The following is a 19,832-nucleotide window of genomic DNA, read 5'->3' as shown; positions in this document are numbered from 1 at the left end:
CAGCCGTTCAAGGAGTCTCAAAACGGCCAACAACAACAACATGAATGGCTACAACAACAGCAGCCATTATTACAACACCAACAACAACAACATGCATTACAACAACAGTAGCGGCATTTGTGCGTATGTATGTGCAACGAAGATCTCTAGAATTTTGCTACTTGGAACAGCTGAAGTACCAGGCGAACATAATTGAGCAGCAAGTAGATGCACTAAAATTTTAAAAATTTATCTGGCGGCTGCGGTGTGAAGCACCTACACACACATACATGCATAAGTATGCAGTCTTCGCTTAGTGGCTAGTCGTAATATTTTGTTGCATACTTTTAGGATGTTTTTGTGAAATGCTAATTTTGTATGTTTGCATACTTTAAAGCTGCAATAATAAGTTAGAAATATGACTACACATTCAATGTTTAACAATTTTACGAAAGTAAATTAAAAAAAATGTTTTTTTCTAACTTTGGTTATAATTTTATTCATTAACTTAACTTGTTCTGCATCTGTTTCATCATCATGATTTCTTCAGTTTACAATCATAAGCTTCTGCTGTTGCCGCCGCTGCAGCAACAGTTGCAATTTTGTATTTGTTTTTAAACATAGCTTGAGAAATTTGTATATCATTATCATATGTATGTATGTATTATTATTATTCTTTATATATATATATATATGTGTATATATATTAAACATGTAGCATAATTTATGTAGCATAGGAAAAAAAATTGGACACAAAAAAAAAATAAACAAAAAATGATCTTATATCAATAAATCGACGACAACGGCGGCGTCTCTACAACGTGTGTATTTGTTGATGTGTGATTGTGTGTGTGTGTGTGAGGCACAAAGGAGCTGCTTTCAACTCCTGCTTGCCTGTTTGTCCGTCCGTCCAACCGCTCACTGTGGCTTCTGGTTCTTTGGTGCTTGATGCTGTTGCTGCTGCTGCTGTTGTTGCTGCTGCTGTTGCGTCTCGTAACGCTGTCGCAGGGCAGTCAAGGCGCTCAGCAGTCGACTGTTGGCTGCGTCTAGCGCTGCAATCTGTTGTCCCTGCTCCTCGATGACACGCTGCTTATGCGACAGGGCCAATGACATTTTCAGCTGCTCGCGTCGCAGCTCCTCCTCCATGGTGATGAGTCTGTGCCAAGCAAAAGGGAAAAGATACACAAATCAATACATGAGCTAGAGAGAGAGAGAGAGAAAACTAAACACTTACCTGTCAATAATGCTGCGCATGGTCGACTCTGATTGCTGGCTAAGATTGCCATTGGCAGCGCCGCCAGGACGCTGCAAGGCGAACAACTCATCGCTGGAATCGCGCAACTCGGCCTCGTCGCGATCGAGCGTGTGCCGCAGCGTGTCGAGCGTCTCCTGCAGCAGCTGTATCTCGCCATTCTGATCGTAGCCCTTGCCCAGACCCGACTCCGAGGTGCCGCCGCCGCCGCCGCCGCTGCTGCGCAATTGTCGTCGTCGTTTGCCCTCCTGCAGCTGATTGCAATGACCTAAAAGACAAAGTTATCCATCCGAGATTAGATAAGATCAGAATAATTAACTATGCAGTTGAGACTTACCCTCTGTGTCGGTGCTGCTGTCGGAGAGCGTGCGCGCCGAGTCGAGACTGAGGCGACGCTGTGCCACCGCCGTCGTGGAGGCGCCACCAGTGCTGCTTGCCCCACTGCTGCCATATTGCTTGTGCTCCAGCTGCAGCTGTTGTTGTTGCTGCTGCTGCTGAAGGTGTTGATGATGTGTCAGCTGCTGCTGCTGTTGCTGCTGGTGAAGATGATGCGACGTGGACATTGCGTAGCCCACCACATTTATGCCACCGCCATTGTTCCCTGTACTGCCGTAGACATCCTCACGCTTCAGCGGTCCATTCAAGCGTCCGTAAGCATGCGGCTTGCCCGAATTGGAGTTCGAGGAGCTGCTGCCGCCGCTGAGCGAACGCTGGGCCTCCAGTTTGCCGCCGGTGACATTGGCGCCCGCTGCCGCTGCCGCCGCATAGCTGTAATAATTGTCCGCCGAGAGCTGTTCGTCCGAGGAGCTGGGCGTCAACGTGGCTGCGTCCAAGGTGCCGCCGCTGTTGAGGAACGCGGCACGGGCTGCAACCAGACCGGCGCCCAAGGGTTTCGCACGTCCGCCAAACTGTTGCGGTGTCGCCGGACCGCGACTGCTGGCCGCTGAGGAGGAGGACGGCGTCTGCTGTGGCATGCCACTGCAGTTGCTGCTCTGCAGCTGATACGATGGATTCTTAAAGGCGAGCGGTGCGCCTAACTTCAGTTGCTGTTGCTGTTGTTGTGGTTGCTGCTGCTGCTGCTGTTGTTGACCCTCGACGGGACTGGAGGATTGTGCGGGCGAGGGATTGGTGGAAATGCTTTGGTAGCCCGAGCTGCAGTGGCTGCTCTTTGCGGACAACTGTTGCTTGCTGCTCTGCGCGACGACATGATTGTTGCTGCCACCAGCTGGCAGCTGTGCATCGGCAACAATCACTTCGTGCTCCTCGGCATACTTGAACAGATCGTCGAGATCCTCCAGATTCTTGGGCATATTCGAGTTGGGATTGAGCGGTGCACGCGTCGCATAATTGTGCCCCGAGTGATCCGGTATGCCCAGATTCAGGTTCAGATTGTGACGATTGATCCGTGTGCTGTTGCCGCCCCGCGTGCCAGCACCTGCTGTTGCTGCTGCGCCCCTTCCCCCGCCACCTGCCTTCATAAGGGGCGTGGGGGATTTGCGGACAAAGGCGCTGCTCGTGTCGAGGCCAGAGATCTGTATGAACTCGCCATGCATGTCATCGTAGCTGCCGCTCTGTATGCTGTTGTTGCACGCATTGTTGTTGTTCGCATTGCTGTTGCCATTCGTCGTCGTTGCGTTGTTGTTGTTGTTGCGTGGCAAGGTGCGTGCACGCGATCCCCCTGTCGAGGATTCGTAGTCATTGCTGCCACCATTGCCATTGCCATTGACCACATACTGATAGCTCTGCTGTCCGAGTCGCTCCAAACGCTCCATGCGCTCCATCGTGCTGGCAGCGCTTGTTTGTGGCGCGGGCGGACAATGTTGCTGCTGCTGCTGCTGTTGCTGGGCGGGATGTGGCTGCATCAGCAGATTGCTGCTGCTGCCATTCAGCGAAGAAGAGGCCATCGAACTCTGCGACTGCGCATGCTGTAGAACCGGGGAACTCATGTAGCCACCGCTGCCTCCAGTTGTTGCTGCCGCAATCGAGCTCTGTGAATTCGAGAGCAACTGTTGCTGCTGCTGCTGCTGGTGATGCACATCGAGTTGCTGCTGCTGCTGCAGACGTGCATTCACCGTGGGATCATTGTACCGAAAGATGTTCTTCTCGAGGGCGCTGGGCGTGAGGACGCCACGCATAATGCCACGCTCGGCGGGCACCGGTTTGCTGACCACCGCATGCTGTGGCTGCGCCAGCTGTTGCTGCTGCTGTTGTTGTTGCTGCTGCTGCTGTTGTGGATGCAACGATGTGGTCGAACTGCTGGGCGCCATGCCAATGCCCATGCCATGACCCAGACCATGTCCGTGTCCGTGTCCCATTCCCATTCCCATGCCGGACATCGATTGATGCATGCCATCGGGAGGCTGACGATTCTCCTGATTCTCGCTGGCAATCGAGTGCGTGGACATCACTGTGGGCAGATAGCCAGAGCCGAGGGCATGGCCACCCGATGACAGCTCCTTGGCCCGACTGATGTCGTCGAGTATGTGCTGCAACGGATCGAGTTCATGCTGACGCGCCTCCGGCAACTTGGCCAGACTCTCGCTGAGCAAACTGTGCAGTATTGACAACTGTTTGCCCTGATCAATGTAGCCGGCCCAGTCGAGTATGGAATCGGGTGTCGCGTGCTCCGGACGTGTCGAGATGTACTCGAGGAATTGCTGCATGCGCGACGCCTCCTGTTCGAGGAAATCGTTGAGAAACTCCATAAAGTTCTCCTTGCCCTGGAATCGTGTGAAATTCGCCAAAGTTTGCAGCGTCTTTGCCACCAGCGTCAGATTGCGTGTGGCACGCGCCGACGGCAGCTCGCTGGTGATGTTGAACAGCGATGGCGACAATATCGCCGGGCAGAGGAAGCGCAAAAAGATGCTCGCCGAGATCAGATTGTCGGCCATATCCTGGCGACCCAGTTGCTGCAACCGCTCGCGGAACGTGGCAAAGCAGGCGCGCAACTGCGGCGGGAAATGTTTGTGCGACTCGTAAATGCATTGCCACGCATTGCGGACAGCGCCCCGCAACGCCGCCTGCTGCCGTTGCAGCGAACCCGCCGACGAGCCGCTCGTCTTCGTGGGATCCACTTCGCAGTCGCGTTCCGATTGAATCAACTCGTTGATCGGTGCTGAGAGTGTGTCCTGCAGATACTGTTCGCCCGTCAGCTTGAGGAACGCCTCCATGCTCTTGGTGGCCAGCGAGTTGCCGCGAAACGTCAATCGTTGATCGCCCACCCGCAACAGATCGAGGGCAACCACATCGGTGAGGAATGCGCCAGCTAATCCCTGGGCATGCATTAGCAACACTAGCGCCTGGCCAATGTCCTCCTTGGCCTTGACGCCAATCACCGGCTCGAGGGTTTCGCACACCCGCTTGTAGTTCTCCTTGAGGTAGCCCAGAAAGTTGCCGTACACATTGATGGGCAATATGTCGGTGCTCTGGAAGCGACACTTGATCCGCAGCGTGGGCAACACTTCGCGTTCCTTGTCCTTGCCGCTGCCAGTGCCACCGCTTAGGCCACCGCGACCAAGACTGTCGCTTGCCTTCTCGCTCATTATCGGATACCAATCCTCGCAGATGAGACGGGACGTCACTTCGTGTACGGGGATCTTCACGGAGCCAACGAATTGATATTTGTCGCGTTTCTTCTTCTTGTCCACCTCACGAAACACATTCACCGTGATCACATTGATCTCGGGTATGTCGGGGAAATCAAAGTATTCACCCCAAAACAGCAAATCCGTCTGGAGTTTCACGCTCGTCCGACCGTAAAGGGTTTTGTCCAACTGCAGTTCGCAAAAGTATTTCTTCTTCGCGGGCAGATTCTTCGCCTCATAGACCCACAACTTCAGCGAGTTGTCGGTGCGTCGTGTGTGCTCCGCATTCGGTGCTATCGACTTGCGCAGCGAGTAGATCCACAGATCGCGTTCTTGCCGCGAACCGCATGAATAATAGCGTTCACCTCGAGGACCTCCGCGCACCTGGAAGCAGTGTCGACGCCCCAGCACCGATTGATGCACGGGCGCCACGCCCACAGCGCCGCTGCACGACAGATCTGAGAAAGGGGACGAGTGAGGAGTTAGTCAAGGGAAATGTCTTTTAAGTCATGTGTGCTCTACTCACCTATGGTTGACATCACCGCATGACTGGACAGCAAACTCTCGTGTGAACGCGAGCCGCGTAATCCGCCCGAGCCGCGTTTGGTGCGCTCCAATTTGGTCACCGATTTTGTGCGCTTCAGGGGATTCGTTCTGCGGAATATAAACATTCATTAGTGAGACCATTTCATAGACTGCAGCATTTTGTGTTTGAAAACTTACCTCTTGCTAAAGAAGTTGGTAAAGCGGGAGGCCGCATTGTGCTCCGGCTGATGCTGTTTGCTGCCCAGAATGGGCGTTGTGGGCGCCGAGCCGCGGCGACAGGCCTTCTCATATGAAGTATCTGCAAGGAGAGCAAAATAAAAGTATGGATTAGTTGAGGGAATGTGAAGAAATTGAGTATGAGTACAAATTTAGGGGACTACAAAGGTTTTCTTCAAATATTTTGGCAGAGCAACTTATAGGAATAATAATATTAGGAATTCTTAAAATGAACTATTCAATATTTGTTTATTTGTTCTGAACAACTTTATAACATCATTATTCTAATATAGAATTCATCGTTGCCAAGTAAAAAGAATGAAAAATATCATTATTCTAATGCAAAGAATTCAAATTTATATTTTATTTTAATAACAAACATTTGTCGTTAAAGGTATTTAAAAAATAATGTTGTATGGCAAAAATGCGGCTGCTGTTGTCGGGTCTAGTTGCTTTGGCTAAAAATCTGGTATATTCTGTTCTTTATAGTATATTTTAAATGAAGTACTATATTGATATACCAAGACAGGTATATTTTATACTCTATGAAGTACTATACTGATACACTTTAGGAATATTTAAGTATATTTTTTATATATATTCATTTGGTATATTTTTAAGTAAATTAATTCGGCATATTTTTAGAAGATTCTACTGAAACTGAGATCGGGTATTTCACAATCAAGTGCACTCGACAGTAACTTTCTTACTTGTTTTAGTTCGATTTAATTAAGTAACAACAACAAGTTAACAACACAGTTTTACAATTTAAACTTTATTAATTTGAAGTTAATCGAAATAGAAACACAGAAACATAATACCACAATATTTATATAGTTATTTAAATACTTCAGCCACTTCTACTTCATACTTCGCATGTGCAAAAAAATTGTGAATCACAGCAACTCGATAATGACAACAACATTGCAAACTGCATCCTTCAAAAGTGGCAAAGTGGCAACACTGCATTCATTATTCAGTAATTTTATTGTATTCTTCTTTCTATTAATAAACCCAATTAGCTGAATCGGCCAAGGGGAAGCTAAAGGAGGGGAACGAAGAAAGCGATGAGGAGGAGGGGGAGCGAGAATTAATTGTTTTACTTGACCGCTTGATTAAATCATCATTTCGAAACTTGTCTTTTGAAACCTGTCTTTGTTTCGACGTGATGATATTTCTGTTTTTCTTTTTCAGTTTCAGTTTATTTTTTTGTTGTTTTTTTTTTTGCATTCCCAAAGATGACGTTCAACGATTTGCTGGTCAATTTCGCTCAATTGAACTGAGAGCGGAACGCAGTAAAAAGCAGTTAGAATCGGCTTAAAGTATTAGAAGGTATTAGCAATATCCGGTTAGAAGATATATCGTAGAAGATTGCTTCGAACGGAACGGAACCGAACGGAATGAAAGATTTGTTTGGCATGACCTTTGGCAACCTTTGCTGGAATTTGATGTCGTTTTTCGGGATTTCAATTTGTTGGTTTACCACAGACAAGGAGCAAGAAAGAGAGACACAGAGAGAGAGAGGGAGACACAAAAGCGAAAATGCAAAGCCCAGTTAAGACCCGCATCAGAGCAAAACCGGTTGCTGCTGCTGCTGCTGCTGTGACTGTTGTTGCCTGCCACTCTCTCGAGTGCCACAATGAAGGGAAAGGAGCAGCAACAGCAGCTGCTGCACATCACCTGCCCCGGTTGTTGTTCTCGTTGCCGTTGCGGCATTTGCGGCAGCTACCCCGCCCCTCAATGAGGCAGGTACTCGCCGCCGCATGATTCATCACCATCAGCATCATCCACACAAAACGTCGTCATCTGCTGCCCCGAAAAAGGTAAGATGCTTCACTTCTCGCTTCTTCCTTCTCTCGCTTGTTCTTTGTGTTCCGCTGCAAACTGGTTTCCCCTCCTTCTCCTTCTCCTTCCCCGTCTCCGTCAACTTCATTGCTCTATTCTCTCAATGTTGCTTGTGGCATTTACCGCCCTCACACACAACGACCTTGCCCAGCCCACCCAGCTAGCTAGCTAGCTAGTTGTCTATCTTGGCCATGTTGTTGGCTGCCAAGCTGATTAGCCACTCATCAGAGAGCTAAAGCCCTTCTTTTTGTTTTCCTTTTCTTATTTTGTGTTTTATCTTTTGTATCTGATTCATCAAGAAGAGCAAACATCATTTATTCTCCAGCTGAATTGAAAGAGATTTATTCATATTCATTTTTTTTTTTTTTTTTCATGAATGCTTTTGGGGGCATCTTCCGCATCGTTGATTCATTTCCAGTTGCCCAGATGCAAACACTGCGATTTGTCATCAAAACCAAAAAGGCCAAAAGGAAAGACCAAACGAGACCCCCAGTAAGAAATTGTGTCATGTGTTTGTTGTTGTCAACTTCTATTTATAAAAAATGTTTTCTATACAAGATCAAAACCCGTTGAAACATCTTCTTGGCCAGCCCTAAATAGGCGCAGCAGCCACAAAAGCCACAAGAAACAACAGTGACTTACAAAAATGGCGCATATTATGATTACAACCTCGTTATATACAGATAGATAGATATATATATAAGGCATCCCACCCACGCCTACGCTTCGAGCTGAGCTAATAGAAATGCAAAGAGCAAAGACGACAACGACAACGACATCGACACACCCCACAAAAAGCACACAAAGCGAAAGCGACAACATCATCCACATTCACATTTAGTTTGTTGTTGATTATATGGATCAGGTTAAGAGGAGAGTTTGCTCCGTGTCTCTCTGTGGGGTTGGCAGACACATAATTACAGAGCAAGTTCCGGCCTAACGTGTAGTTAGTTATCTTTATTAACAGTCATTGCGGACTGCATGGAATAACAAGCTTCATTTCAACTAAATTGCACAGCAGCTGCGTTAGATGATTCAAGATATTACGTCTTCAAGATGAAGATTATTTAATGTAAGAAATAAAATGGAAATGCTTTCAAGATATTGCGACTTCAAGATGAAGATTATTTAATGTAATAAATAAAATTGCAATTCTTTTCTATTATATGAACACTTTCACATCGATTATCTTTTTCTATACTATCTATCTTCTTCATAAATTTCTATGCAATTGAAAGATTAATATATTGATTCTTAAAGATTATTTAATTTAATAAATAAAATTGTAATACTTGCTAGATATTACCACCTCAAGGTGAAGATTATTTAATATAATAAATCAAATTGATATACTTTTCTATTATATGAACACTTTTAAATCGATTATATTTTTTACTCTCAATCCCAATAGAAAAATTAACTTATTAATTCTTAAAGATTAAGATTATTTTATGAAATTTTGTAAAATTGAAATTCTTTTCTTATAATAAACCACTTTCAATCTTTATCTCTATTATGTCTCTACTTCATATGTCTTTGCTCTCCATAAATTCCAATTCGATTGAAAAATGAGCTTAATAATTCTTAAAAATGTTATTATAGAATGTATTAAATAAAGTTGAAATTCTTTTATTATAATAGAACACTTCCAAATCGATTATCTCTTTCTCTACTATCTCTTTTCTTCATATTTCTTTGCTCTCCATAAATTTCGATGCAATTGAAAAATGAACTTATTAATTCTGAACTGTGTTGGGTTAGTAAACTTGTCCAATCCAAAAACCATGTTATCAGCTGAGCGCTGTCGCTTATTTATCGTTCCTATGATGGATCCATTTGATAGGCTCTTCAAATACGAGTTCAATAAACACACATATTCCCATCCTCTCATAAATTGTCTTTCGAATGTTATCAAGAAAGTGAAATGTTTATATTATAAGAACCCAAATACTCAGCGTTTACTTATGATAAAGCAACAGCGTGAAACGACATCGTTTTCATACATTTTGTCGGCTGTACGACATATTTTGTGATATTTTTATGGATTAGTCTCTAATTTTTTGTTGTTTTTGTTTTTTTTCTATGTTGCCAATTCTATTTTCGAGATCGCGATCAAGTGCCAGATATGGCGAGGCCAGGGCCTATTACAACCGTCAAAGGGGAGCGTCTCGTAACACATTTGGTCAAAAGATGAGATGCGTTGTGATGTGATGTGATGTGATGATGTGCCAACTGAGGAGGCAGCGACCTCCAACACATCTGATCTGAAAAATGCCAGAGACGCAGTACACGATGATTTCATCCGAGTCTCTTTGGCTTTCATCTGCGATCAATCCGGGTAAGGCCAGTGGTCAGAGTTGTCAGTTGTCAGGGGTTAGTTAGATAGTTGGTTGCTTCGTTTGGTTGGTGGGGGGGCAGTGAAAGCGATAAAAAGCCGATTTACTGGGTAATGATTTGAAATTGGAAATCGTAGACAATTTCGATTGGTTTCGCCGCTCTCTCTCTCTTTCTGCTTCTACTCATATGTATGTCTGTCTCTATCTGGCGATAAGGTCAACTCAATTAACAGCGCGTTAAACAAATTTATTTTCTATGCATCTCTCACACGATCCGTCAACTCGACAACTGATAAATGGATGGAAACAGGGCAGAGCCGGACAATGGCGTCGATCAAGAGGAGGGGATTATAACCAAAAATGTCAATAGACTGTATGAATGTGCCGGAGGCATTGATCCGAACGATAAGCGAGATAAGCGAGTACCCAGAGAACTCATCATAGATCAATAAAACAAATACTTATGCACGCCGCGAGAGTGTGTGTGTGAGTGAGAGAAGACGATTATAGAATTTCAAAACACATTTCCAGCAAATGTTTGCTCATGTGTCTTTTTCTATCTATCAGTTTTTCTTGTGTGTTTGTTTTGGTTTTTTTCTGCTGCTTTATCGAGAATCGTCCAGCTGAGTCGGAATTGTAGTTGGAGTCGTGTTGAGTCGCTGTTACAAAACCTTTTTCGTTTTTCGCCTTATCAAATTTCAAATAAAATGCACCCAACAAATGCAACTAACACTGACCGTGTCTCGCTCTCCCGCTCTCTCTCACCCTCTCAGACACAAACACTCAGAAAGCGACTAGCAAAATGTGCACGAAAAATACCAACAACAATTTGTGAGTCAAAACGTTTGTTTGCCGTTTTCTGCGCTCTCTTGTACACTCTCTCTTGGATGCTTTGCCTGTGCGAACGTTTCACTGCGTGTGTGTGAGTGTGTTTTGAGACTCGACGTCGTTGTTTCAATTCCCAAACTGGTTTTTGGTGCGGGTGTCAGTGTGTGTGTGCATGTGCGTGTGTGTGAATCATAATAAAAACAGCGGAAAAAAGAAACCAACAACGGCAACAACAACAACAACAGCAAACAATAATAACAAGCAACGCGCAATGAAATTGAAATTGTAGCCAAAGAGACCGAAAAACAAGCAGCCGCAGCAGCAGGCGACGCAGCAGCAGACATTGGAGACGGAACAATGGCATAAGTGGTCTAAATACACACACACACGTACGCACACATGCATATACTTTGTGCACATGTATTGCAAAGATGAATAGTCTCAGCTATCTCGATAGTTTTGCATGCAAAAAAGAAATATCGCATAATATTTATAATTGCTTTGCAGTTTGTTTCTCTCTCTAGTTACCCAGTTATCGGCAGCTGTTAGTTAATTGCATGCGATAATTAACAAACGATATTTAAGCGTCAAGCGATCGTAACAATTGAAATGCAGTCAACTGCAAATGCAGTCAATATTTTATGCAATTCAAAAACTACGAATTGAGATAAGTTAAAATCCTTAGAATCGAGCTCAAATTAAATGTCTGACTGTTAGATTCAAAGTAAAATTAGTAATAATGAAATTTAAATGGAATTTTGTTTTTCTTGGTAAAGTAATCAACAAAAATTATGGGAATTACATTTGTATACGGGAAGGGGCGCCGATTAAACAATAACAAATACTATATGTAGAAATATTCGTACATTCACCAAAACTATTTATTTGTTTTTCTTTCGTTTCATTTTTTTTTTCGTGGCGTTCGCGGCAGTTGACGCCCATTGTGCGACGCTTGGCTGCCTTCTCAGGGCCAACGCCATCAAAATGGTCTACAATTGAGCCGCACAATTGGGCTACACACACTCACACACACACATACAAACGCGTGCACACATGCATAAAATGAAGTAAAGAAACGACGCACAATCGAACATTGAATATCAGCAAAGAAGCGAGAGAGTGAGAACGAATGAGGGAGAGGGAGGCATTCGCCAAGTGTAAATAAAGAGAGTGTGTGAGCTGGCCAAAGGTAAAATAACAGAACAGGAAGGCTTAGCACAACATCAACTCAGCGAGAGGGGAAGGGGGAGGAAAAGGGAAATGTGTGAAGTACTTTTGTCGATAGTCGATCGACACGAGAACATAAAAACTTTCGTGATGGGGCGGAGACCCAAGAGGAAGGGGGAGAGAATTAATGTTCTCTTATCTTATCATTGTCTTTCGTTTCGTATCCGTATCGTTTCGTTACGTTTTCTTTCTTTCTATTTTTTTGTTTCACCCATTCCAGTGTGGCGTTGTTTTGCCGTTCAATAATGCGCACGATCGAAGCGAAAAGGGAGCGAAAAACGCAGCGAGGCAAGGCCAAAAAGGGGGAAAGAAGAAAGACATTTTTGTCCGTGAGGCGAATTTCAACCACCGTCAAAAAGAGGACGACGACAACGATCGATCGATGCGTAACAGGAAGTAAAAAAACGAGAACCCAACGAGCCGTGTCACGTTCTTTCAAACGGGACGTGTTCAAAAGCACGCGACGACGTAGAAGACAAAAAAACGCAGCCTCGCTTTGTTTTCCCCGTAATTTAAGAGTGACATTTACTCTTCGGATACTTTGATAGATAAGTCCTACAGCGATTCCCCTAATTTTAGGTCAATAGTCAGTAGAGGATCGAGGGTTCAAATTGATCACAACTATGTAGAAAGTAATTCATGAGGAACATTTACTCTTCGGATACTTTGGTCGATAAGTCCTACAGCGATTCCCCTAATTTTAGGACAAGAGTCAGTAGAGGATCGAGGGTTCAAATTGATCAGAAAGATGTAGAAGGCAATATGCATTCCCGTTTTGTTTTCCCGGTAATTCATGAGGAACATTTACTCTTCGGATACTTTAGCTGACATGTCCTAATGCAATTTCCCTAATATTAGTTCAAAAGTCAGTAGAGGATCGAGGGTTCAAATTGATCAGAAAGATGTAGAAGGTAATTCATGAGGAACATTTACTCTTCTTACTGCAATTCCCCTAATTTTAGGTCAACAGTCAGTAGAGGATTGAGGGTTCAAATTGACCAGAACGCTGTAGAAGGCAATATGCAGTCCCTGCATTGTTTTCCCGGTAATTCAAGAGGAGCATTTACTTCCCCTCCCAATCGATAGTCAAGACAGTTTCAACCTACCAGAATGATGTCCCGCATCATCTTCCGTTGCTGTTGTATCGCCTCCCGGCTGCTTATCCGTTGACAGTGTGGATGACTCAGCTGCCGTTGCAGCTGCCGCTTCACTTGTCGAGTGCAGCATCAAATCCTTGATCATGAAACGTTCACAGATCAGTTCCTCGCAGTGATCCGTTTGAAAGTAGGCGCTCAACTCGTCCAGACCCAAGGGGCAAACATCGTAGCTCTGATAGAAATGCTTGCCCCAACTGCCGGTGTCGCTGGCGCAGCTACTCGACGCGGATAAGGCGGAGTAATGATGATGTTGCTGCTGTTGCAGTTGCTGTTGGTGGTGTGAGGACTGCATGCCAACGTGTTGCATTGATTGACCAGCAGTGGCAGCTCCTCCGCCACCAATTGTTTTCAGTAGCGAATTGCTGCGCGATAATTTTGTGGAATGCGCACGTCGTATAAAGCTCAGCGATTTCTTTGGCGGCGAGACAATGTTGGCAGCAGCAGCAGCAGCAGCGGGTGTTTGTGGCACGTGCGAGGACTTTGGTGACGTTGTGGCAGCAACAGCATCGGCTGCAAGTTTCGGTGTCGATTTCAGCAGGAATAAATTCTTAGGCGGAAAACTGTGCGTAATGATCGAAGCAGCCGAGGCGCTGCTCTGCAATTTGTATGGCGAACTGGAACTAGAACTAGTTCCGAAATTACTCTGACTACCTCCGAACAGCTGACGTTGCTTGCTGCTGTTATTGATGTTGTTGTTGTTGTTGTTCAAGTAATTGTTGGTTGCAGTTGAAGCAACGGTTGTGGCACTGTCATCGAGGGCTGCTGCCTCACGCAATGCCACCGATGGCGACAGATTCTGCGGCAATGTTTTCGACTTGGCGCGCAGCGTGATCAATGTTGTTGTTGTGCGCGATGTTGGCGATGATGTCGCGGCTGCTGTTGCCGGAGTTGTTGCCGTGGCCAGACCGCGCTCGACACTGGGCAACGGCACGGCGAGAATATTTGTGCGCGAACGCGATTTCATTAGTTTGATGGGCGTGGAGGTGTTTGTCTGCATGCGGCTTATCTCTGAGTCATCATCGTCGTCTCCCCCATTCGCAGTCGACGTCGCCGCTGACGTCTGTCGCGAGTGAGCGGGCGAGAGGGAGAGCGCCTGCTGTTTAGGCGGCGTGGCCATAACAATATCGTTATCTTCATTAAAGTGTGTGCGAGGTGCGCACCTCGCGTTGCTGCTGCTCTTGTTGCTGCTGCTATCCGAGGCGACATCGACAACAGTTGTTGGTTCTATGCTGCCATCTTCGTGGCCGCTGCTGCCGTTTAAACTGATCACGTTCAACACAATGCCGTAACGTTTCAACTTGGCAGCGGGCGTTGCAGCAGCCACCTGGCGTTGCTGTTGTTGTTGTAGTTGCTGCTGTTGTTGCAGCTGCAATTGTTGCTGCTGCTGATGCTGCTGTTGTTCCTCATCATCGGAATCGGAATATTGCGCAGCTGCCTCGCTGCCGCTGATGCTCCAATTGAAGCCGCAAGGTGGCGACATTTTGCTGCCACCAAACAAGGCGCTCACTTTGGAGACGCCTCCTCCTCCACCTCCTCCTCCTAGACCACCCCCGCTTTTCAGCGAGGCAGACTTGCTGCCGCTGCTTAGACTGCTGTTGCTGCCGCCGTGTGACGTCAGTTGTAGTTGCTGCTGCTGCTGATGCTCGTGATTCGAATTGTGATCGTTTTCGTCGTCCTCTATGACCAGCGGCACATAGAACGTGGAGCGTCGACGTTGCGACTTCTCCTCTGGCGTTGCTACTGACGCGACGCAGTCGCTGTTGCTGCTGTCCGCGCTGCTTTGGCTCTTCGTTAATGCTATTGTCGTAGTTGTTGTTGTGCTGCTGGCGTCGCTATGCGCCTGCAACATTTTGCGCGCTTCGTTTTAATTGTGCTATTTTGCGTTTACTGCGTCTGCTGCTCAGGCGCCTCGCTCATCATCACACACAAACAAACACACATACGCTCACTGCTTGTACTCTCTTTTTTGTTTGCTTTTGCTCTCTCGTTTAATGCACGCACGCACTCCCTTTCCCGCTCACACACACACTCGCATAGGCAAAGGCGCGCGCGCGCACTAACACACTGCAGTGTGACAAGGACAGCGACAGACAGACGCCCGCGTCACAGGAAGAGAGCACACAGCGTGTCTGTGTGTGCAGGTATTTAAATGTATGTGTGTGTGGTTTGTATATTTGTTGTGGCTTCTTGTACTTCTGCTGCTGCAATTTGCTGACAAGCAATTTCTTTATTTCTCTTTCTGTAGTATATTTTTGTAGTTGTTGCTGCTTTTGTTTTTATTATTATTGTTGTTGTTGTTGCTGCTGTTGTTTCTGTTTCTTGTGGTGTCGCTTGGCTTATAAAAATTATGCGCTCAAGTGCATTTCCGCGTTTGCGAGCCAACGTTTTATTTTATTTTCTTCTGTTTTCTTAGTTTTTTCACGCGTCGTTGTCGCCAGTTGCAGTTTGCAATTGCAATTGCTGTTGTTGTCGTTGTTGTTTTCAGTTATTTTATCGCGACTTTGCATCACATTCGCTGCGTTTCGATGCATGCAACCACTGCGACACTCATACATACATCAATGTTATTGCTGTCTGCATGTGTATGTACACTTTTATTACGTTCCCTACAAATTTCTGGGATCAATTCACACCATTAACCAACTTTGTATTAAAAAAAAAAAACAACACACACTTTAAAACAATATCTTAGATGCAGTTAAGTTAAAAAGTAACGCGACAAACGGAAAAGGAAGATGCAATTACAACAATATCGAAAACGCAATACAAAAAATTAAGAAAAAAAAAGAACACAAAACAGAAAAACGCATTGAGGCGTTATTCTTCTTCTTGTTTGTGGTCGTCGCGTAGTATTTGTCGTATTCTTCCCGCTTCACTTCCACACACTAACGCGTTTCTCACACAACTGACGCTGCTGCCGCCGACGCAGCCACGATAAACTCAATGAGAGTCGCACAGAAAGAGAGAGAGACAGAGAGGAGAGCGCTTGTACGATCGACGCCAGCTCAAAACGAGGGATGCAAAAGAGCTCAATGCTGAACCAATTGGCGAGCGGAAAGCAAGACTTTCAGTTTGAAGCAACTAATAAAATAATAAATTCAATAAATAATTATTTATTAATTGTTAAGACAATATTGTGGAGGATTTTACATTATTTTTTTTTTTGCATCGTGTAAAGCTTGCTACTGAATAGAACTCTACACATTTGTTAGGCAGATGTTGTAGCCCTGGTTGCAATTGAGTGAGAGCATGTGCATTGCAGCCAAGCGGGCTGCGAATAGAAACAGTGCTGCCCATGCGCGTTGACAAAGCAACCGAATTGTCCGACTGGCGAGTGTGTGACTGTGTGAGACTGAGTGAAGGAGCAAGCAAGTGTGAGTGAGAAGCCTGGGAGTCGAGTCACGACTCAGCCAAGCAAACAAACGAATACGCTGCCGTTGAACGAAATGCATAAATAATGTTTGAACAAATGTGTAGATAATTTTAAAAAATATATTCGTGACATTTTAAAATATTTAAAAATTTGTCTAGACAGTGTCTGCATATTTTCTCGTTTAATAACTTGAGTATTAAACTTATATACATTTCTATATTCTATACAGATTTGTCGTCGTGCTGTTATGCTTTAATGAGCACAATCACACACGAACCGTCACGATACGCTTCCAATTTCTGGCAGCTCTACGATCAGTGGCGGAACATTATCTCAACTATGTCAACTCCCCGCTGGTCAGTAATTCTATTGTATTGTTTAGAACCGACAGTTTAGCTTATGCATGTTTGTACGTGTCCATGACAAGCGAATATCAGAGACAACGACATGAACAAACATGCGCTAAGTTTGACAAAAGAAGAAACAGAAAAAATATATAAAGAGAAATAAGAACAAAATCAGCAAACCTGACAAACGTCGCGCAGCGTGTCAAATGAAAATTATCAAGGGTAAAACAATATGCCCGATTATTTGAAGCGCAGCGCATTGTAAGCAACCGAATCGAAAGAAAAACAGAAGAAGAAGACGAACATGTAGCTGAAGTGGAAAAGGAGAATAGCAACAAGAACACAACTAGTACAAGTGGAAGAATGTAATGGGAGAAGGAGACGCCGAACAAGAGCCATAAGGCATAAGGGCGTGAGTGGCAATGTGGCTCGTAATTGATCTAATTGAGCGCAGGTACACACACACACGCACATCTGGGTGTACATTGTATATGCATGCGTGTGTGTGTGTTTGTGGTGTTGGGTCTTAAGTACAGAGAGGAAGCGCATAATAAGCAAATTAAAGGCATACATACATACATATGTATGTACATTAAGCTAGCGACTCCCCCAACTCCAGTTTGTTGTTTGCTTGCTGCTGCTTTTGCTTTTGCTGCTGCTCGCTTAACGGAAGTGCGTGACTTTTGCGCTTTACGTGTGTGTCGCACACCACACACGTTTCGCTAGTCCCTCCCCCCACTTCAGCAATCCCTTCTTTGCGCTGCCTTTTGCGGAACTGTGCGACTTATTTATGAGGCTTAAACAAGACATTTCCATTTCCATTTGCATTTCTCATTCCATTCGCATTTGCATTTTTTAAACATTGACGTTTTACGGCAAACGTCGATGTTTTCATTGCAGTCAAATTCATTTATTATTAATTGATTGATGAATGAATCAATATTCATTCATTAATCTTTTCGATTTTCCAACTTTTTTAAAAAAAACTGTTTTATTTGCCGTGATGTGACCAATAGCAATATATATATATTTTTTAAGTGATGGATAGTATATACTAAAACAGAAAGTGCAACCTGGTTACACTTTATATTGGCATATTGGTATATTTCCAAATTGCATGTAAAAAGGCGCTTCATTTTAAATAGCAAGTTAGTGCAGATTTTTCTCAAAATCTAGATGTCGTCTAAAGCATTTTCTTCTCATCACTTATTAATTTACATATATCCACTTATCAGATGGTCGCCAAAAATAACAAATTTAAAACGAAAAACGACACAATTTTGATATGAAGCAAGGTTTGAGAGTGGCAGCAGCTCGGAAAATACCACAAAAGCGCGACTGGTATTTTAATACCAACAAATACAAATGTTTCCGTTCTCACTATGTATGCTGCGATCGTCAGTGTATTTTGAGTGATTTGAATTTTTTTTTAAATGATTTAATAAAGTAAATAAATTTATTTATTTATTTATGCTATGAAAATCATTTAAAATATTGATATATTCATCATTACTTGCAATCGTCTTATCGATAAAATCGATACTTCAACTCCAGCCGCTTAAAAGTATGCTACACTACAATTTGCAGGTGTGCAGAAAAGTATGCAACAAAATCAAAGGCTTTGCTGTCTAAATTTTAAGCTGTTTATCTTTTTAGTTATAGAAACTGTAATTACATTAACAAATTGGAACTATTGTGATTCTAATGCCTTATATAACCTTTCAATCTTTTAAGTAGTGGGTATAAAAATGTTCGTATAACAATTTCGAATTTCAAAGTATAAATGTGGTGAAGATCTTCAAAGAATCTTGTATGAAATATAATGGATAATTGATTACACACATAAATAATTGCCGTCCATTTGCGTATAAGTGCATATAAATGTCTAGACGCTGTATTATAATATTGTTAATTTGCTGTTGTTGCAAAAAAAGCGACAGTTTTGCAATTATTGTAAACACATTTGAAACTGATTTACTGTGAAATGTGAAATGGAAAACTTGCAAGTGAGATCCATAAAGTAGCTATCATACTTGTGTATGCATGTTGTTGGACAGCAAATCGTGATCTATATCGATGTACATAACGTGTAAAAAACATGCTATTATTATGTTGCCACTATTGACAAGGTTGTCTGTCGGTTGTTTGGGGACATGGCTTACAAAAAACTAACTCCCAATGTAGATATGTACAATATTGATTTAAGCGCATTTTGCAATAGCCCAGACCCATTTCAGGGGGATATCGAGTGTAGTAGATAATAAAGTTTAGTAATGTGTGTGCGCAAGGTTTTTCTCAACTGAAAAACTCTCTCGCCTATGAAATTGTTTACCTTCATTTAATGACGTATCGTTTAGCGCCGTATCAAAGTGTATGCGAGGCAATGTCTTCGATTTGTACTCACCTGTAATGAGAGAGAGAGAGAGAGAAATACATAGAGAGAGGGCATTAGTTGTGTGCTTGAAAGTGATAGATATATACATTATATACATATTTTGGAGGCATTATCAGCAGTGCATGACAATTGGCAATTGTTGCAGTCCAAAACAAAAACACAAACAAACAGAAGCAATAACAATAACCCGACCCATTTACATTTGCTTGCTTGACCTTTGTGCTGCCACAACTTGTTATGAATTCATTTCAATTAATGCAAAAAAAAGATGGAAAGCAACGAGAGGCGACGAGGCAACAAAATGCGCCAATTCAGCTCAGCATAAAATTGTGTCGTCAAATGACAAAGACGCCTCGCTTCAGCTGCAGATACAGATACAGAGATACAGATACATTTTGCAGATGTAGCTAGAGAGATGCGGGGAAGTGTAAACGGCACGTGTGAACGCACATTGAATAGCCTTCACATAGAATGGGACACAAGCTCCATTGTTGCCCCATCTTCATCGATTGTGGCGGAAGAAGTTGCTGCTGCTGCTGCTGCAGTTGAAGCGTGTGAGTGAAAGGGTTTTGTGGAAGACTGTAAAACCGGTTTGCACACACACACACACACACACACACACACATAGGTAAATCATTATTCAATCATTCACACTCAGAATGTGTCCACACATAGTTCATTCTCGAATCGGTTTTGCTCATTGCTGCTTACAACGGATTATGCTTGCCACGAAATGTTGCAAAGTCA

At 44.0% G+C, this 19,832-nt stretch overlaps 1 protein-coding gene across 6 annotated transcripts in view; it reads right to left on the bottom strand.

Annotated features, from left to right (window-relative positions):
• Window positions 1-459: 459 nt before the first annotated feature.
• LOC133848180 (ras GTPase-activating protein raskol) overlaps window positions 460-19,832 on the bottom strand; it is a 58,414-nt gene continuing 39,041 nt past the window's right edge. For 2 of the 6 annotated variants that reach the window (XM_062283624.1, XM_062283628.1), the window contains 6 exons: window positions 19,023-19,094; window positions 5,539-5,659; window positions 5,342-5,469; window positions 1,569-5,273; window positions 1,214-1,499; window positions 462-1,135 (listed from right to left, as the gene is read on the bottom strand). In XM_062283624.1, coding sequence (XP_062139608.1) covers window positions 898-1,135; window positions 1,214-1,499; window positions 1,569-5,273; window positions 5,342-5,469; window positions 5,539-5,659; window positions 19,023-19,094 — 4,550 coding nt within the window. In that variant the 3' untranslated portion in view covers window positions 462-897. Of the gene's footprint in view, window positions 1,136-1,213; window positions 1,500-1,568; window positions 5,274-5,341; window positions 5,470-5,538; window positions 5,660-12,919; window positions 15,856-19,022; window positions 19,095-19,832 lie in introns of those variants that run through there. The other 4 variants (XM_062283626.1, XM_062283627.1, XM_062283622.1 and 1 more) reach the window with 3 other exon arrangements.

Source organism: Drosophila sulfurigaster, chromosome X, assembly GCF_023558435.1.
Source record: "Drosophila sulfurigaster albostrigata strain 15112-1811.04 chromosome X, ASM2355843v2, whole genome shotgun sequence".
NCBI classification, from domain to species: domain Eukaryota; kingdom Metazoa; phylum Arthropoda; class Insecta; order Diptera; family Drosophilidae; genus Drosophila; species Drosophila sulfurigaster.
The sequence above is the reverse complement of the archived record's forward strand: the minus strand, read 5'-3'. Positions and strand labels throughout refer to the sequence as shown.